At 38.0% G+C, this 2,500-nt stretch overlaps 1 protein-coding gene across 2 annotated transcripts in view; it reads right to left on the reverse strand.

The window, feature by feature from the left end:
• Positions 1-2,500, reverse strand: part of tmprss4a (transmembrane serine protease 4a) — a 47,049-nt gene that overhangs the window by 7,703 nt on the left and 36,846 nt on the right. For both annotated transcript variants that reach the window (XM_063205878.1, XM_063205877.1), the window contains exon 8: positions 1-38. This exon is cut by the window's left edge and continues 36 nt beyond it. In XM_063205878.1, coding sequence (XP_063061948.1) covers positions 1-38 — 38 coding nt within the window. The remainder of the gene's footprint in view (positions 39-2,500) is intronic.

Here is a 2,500-nt window from a genome sequence, read left to right on the forward strand (position 1 = left end):
CCCCACTATGCGTTCCTGGCTGTCACGCGTGCCACAGTCTGGACAAAGACACACATATCATTTTATATTAGAACAGTTATTCTCAAAGTGTGGTCCGGGGACCACTAGTGGTCCGCGACAGAGCTCAGGTGGTCCGCGAGTGGATTTCTACTTTTCCTAGACAAGCTAGCTGTATGCTCTATTTGTAACATTATTACAAAGCTAAACATAGCTGAAGTCTTATTTTCACCACAATAAGACAGGCTTGTAATGTGAAAAAAGTAAGTGGTCTGTATCCAAATTAGCAGTGTCAAATTAGCACATGTCAACTGTCGATTCATTTGACAGGTGGTCCTTGAAGATATTTGAGGGGACAAAGTGGTCCTCGGTCTGAAAAAGTTTGAGAAACACTGTATTAGAACCAGGGGTGTAGTGGTCGCGGTACGCAGTCGCGGGGATACGCAGTCCACCCATTTCTCCTGAAGTGAGATTAAAAAAAAAAATCTGCTGCCTATGTTTGAATACAAAAATTAATGATCACATAGCAGTATTGCAGGTGATTGACCAAGGGCCGTCGTTAGGCCTATTTTAGGGGGGCTTTAGCCCTCCCTACATTAGTATTAGCCCCCCCCTTAAACGATTTTGCAAAAAAAAACAAAAAACATTTTTTACATTTTTCCAAAAACAAATGCAATAAAGCACTGAATACGAACCATCAAGAAGGCAAGTTAATCTGAATACAAGTTCATGGTTGCTTATTTATTGTTTAATGTCACTTATATCCTACTGCACAGCAATAAAAGCAGGGTGCACAGCAATGTGTTATGCGGGGGGAAAACAGGTAGAGGATTAAGCTTTGTGACTAAAAACACCTCAGGAAAAGTGTAATTACTTACACGGATGAAATGTTCAGACCCAAAGTACCAATTTTTACTCACAATTCCCTTGTAATAAATCAATTTGACATTGTCTTGAAATTATAGTTGAGCTTTAATATTTGTCTTAGCAGCACACATGAACTGATTAAAATAGCTACTAATGGAGTAAAAATGACCAAATATCTGCCGGGGATGCATAGTTTTCCAAGTAAGGAACCTGTTTGAATGAATCGCTTCCTGACCACTGCTTCTCCTGGAGATGCGCAGTTAGTAACTCCTTAAAGTTCCTAGTCCTTGTGTAAATTATGCTCTCGGCATTTTTATCTAATCATTTCAACTTCCGTACATAATATTCATCAGTTGAAACATTTTGAAATGTTTTGTTTAGCTTACATATAAGGAATGTTCGGTAACACTTTATTTTAGGGATACATCTATTAGCACTAATACATGCAAAGTCCCTGTATAAGTAACTTATAAGGCATGTACAAAGCAAAATCAAACATTTGTTAGGCATGTATTCGCAAATGTCTTGTTCATGCACAATAAGGGATTTATTACCAATTTAACCTTAGTAAGGACCTAGTAGGCCTTAGCGTTTGCTTAGTACATGCCTTACAAGTTACTTATACAGGCATTAACATTGTATGTATTAGTGCTAATAGATGTATCCCTAAAATTAAGTGTTACAGAATGTTCATTAAAATGTGAATTAAAAAAAAAATCACTGTAACTAGTTTGAAAATCGCTATGGTGCTCTTAAAATAATTATTCAAGAAGACGCTTTTGCACACCTCTGTAGGTGGGCAGGTGCGTAGGATATTATCCCAGTGGGGTTGTCATTCAAGTGTAAAGAAATCCTGCATACTGTCCATTCCACCAACAAACTTTAATACAACATGAAGAAGGTCGGATGACCGAAACAATGTATTGAAGTTTGTTGGTGGAATGGACAGTGTGCGGGATATCTTTGCTCTTAAAATAATGAATTCATAGACAAAACCTTAGCCGGTGAGCGGAAAAAATTTCGGCGCATTTTCTTCCTCTAGGACTAAGCCCCCCCTCTCTCTCAAACCTAGTGACGGGCCTGGATTGACCAAACAGATGAAAACGGAGAAGCAATGACGGTAGATTAAGGACAGTTGTGGGGTTTGACATGATAAGTTGCCTAATTATTTGATAACGTTAAAAATTGCGAACCCCCCACTTTAAAAATCCCCATTACACCACTGATTAGAACATTAGGATATTATCATACGATGTGTTGTCCACCGCAACTAGACATGTTTACAATATAATATTACCAATTATATATTTTCAAAGGGCATTGGCAGTTCAGAGGAAGGTTTATCTTTGTATTTATGAACTGATACAAAGTGCCATATGGAGTGTTACACAGATACAAATCCACCAGGGGGCAGCACCTAGCCATGTCTCTATTTCAAACCACATCCTACCGCAGTGATAAACAAAAACTTATTTTGCATTCTGGGACCTAAATAACACCATTCTACTCACAAATATGACCATAAAATTGTCAGAAATGTGAGCTTAAAATGTTATATGAATGTACATGTGGCACTGCTGTGTCTAAAATATATGGTCATCATGAATAAGTATTCAGCTATCCATTCCATCACAAA

This window comes from Engraulis encrasicolus, chromosome 8 (assembly GCF_034702125.1).
Source record: "Engraulis encrasicolus isolate BLACKSEA-1 chromosome 8, IST_EnEncr_1.0, whole genome shotgun sequence".
In the NCBI taxonomy this organism is placed as follows: Eukaryota; Metazoa; Chordata; class Actinopteri; order Clupeiformes; family Engraulidae; genus Engraulis; species Engraulis encrasicolus.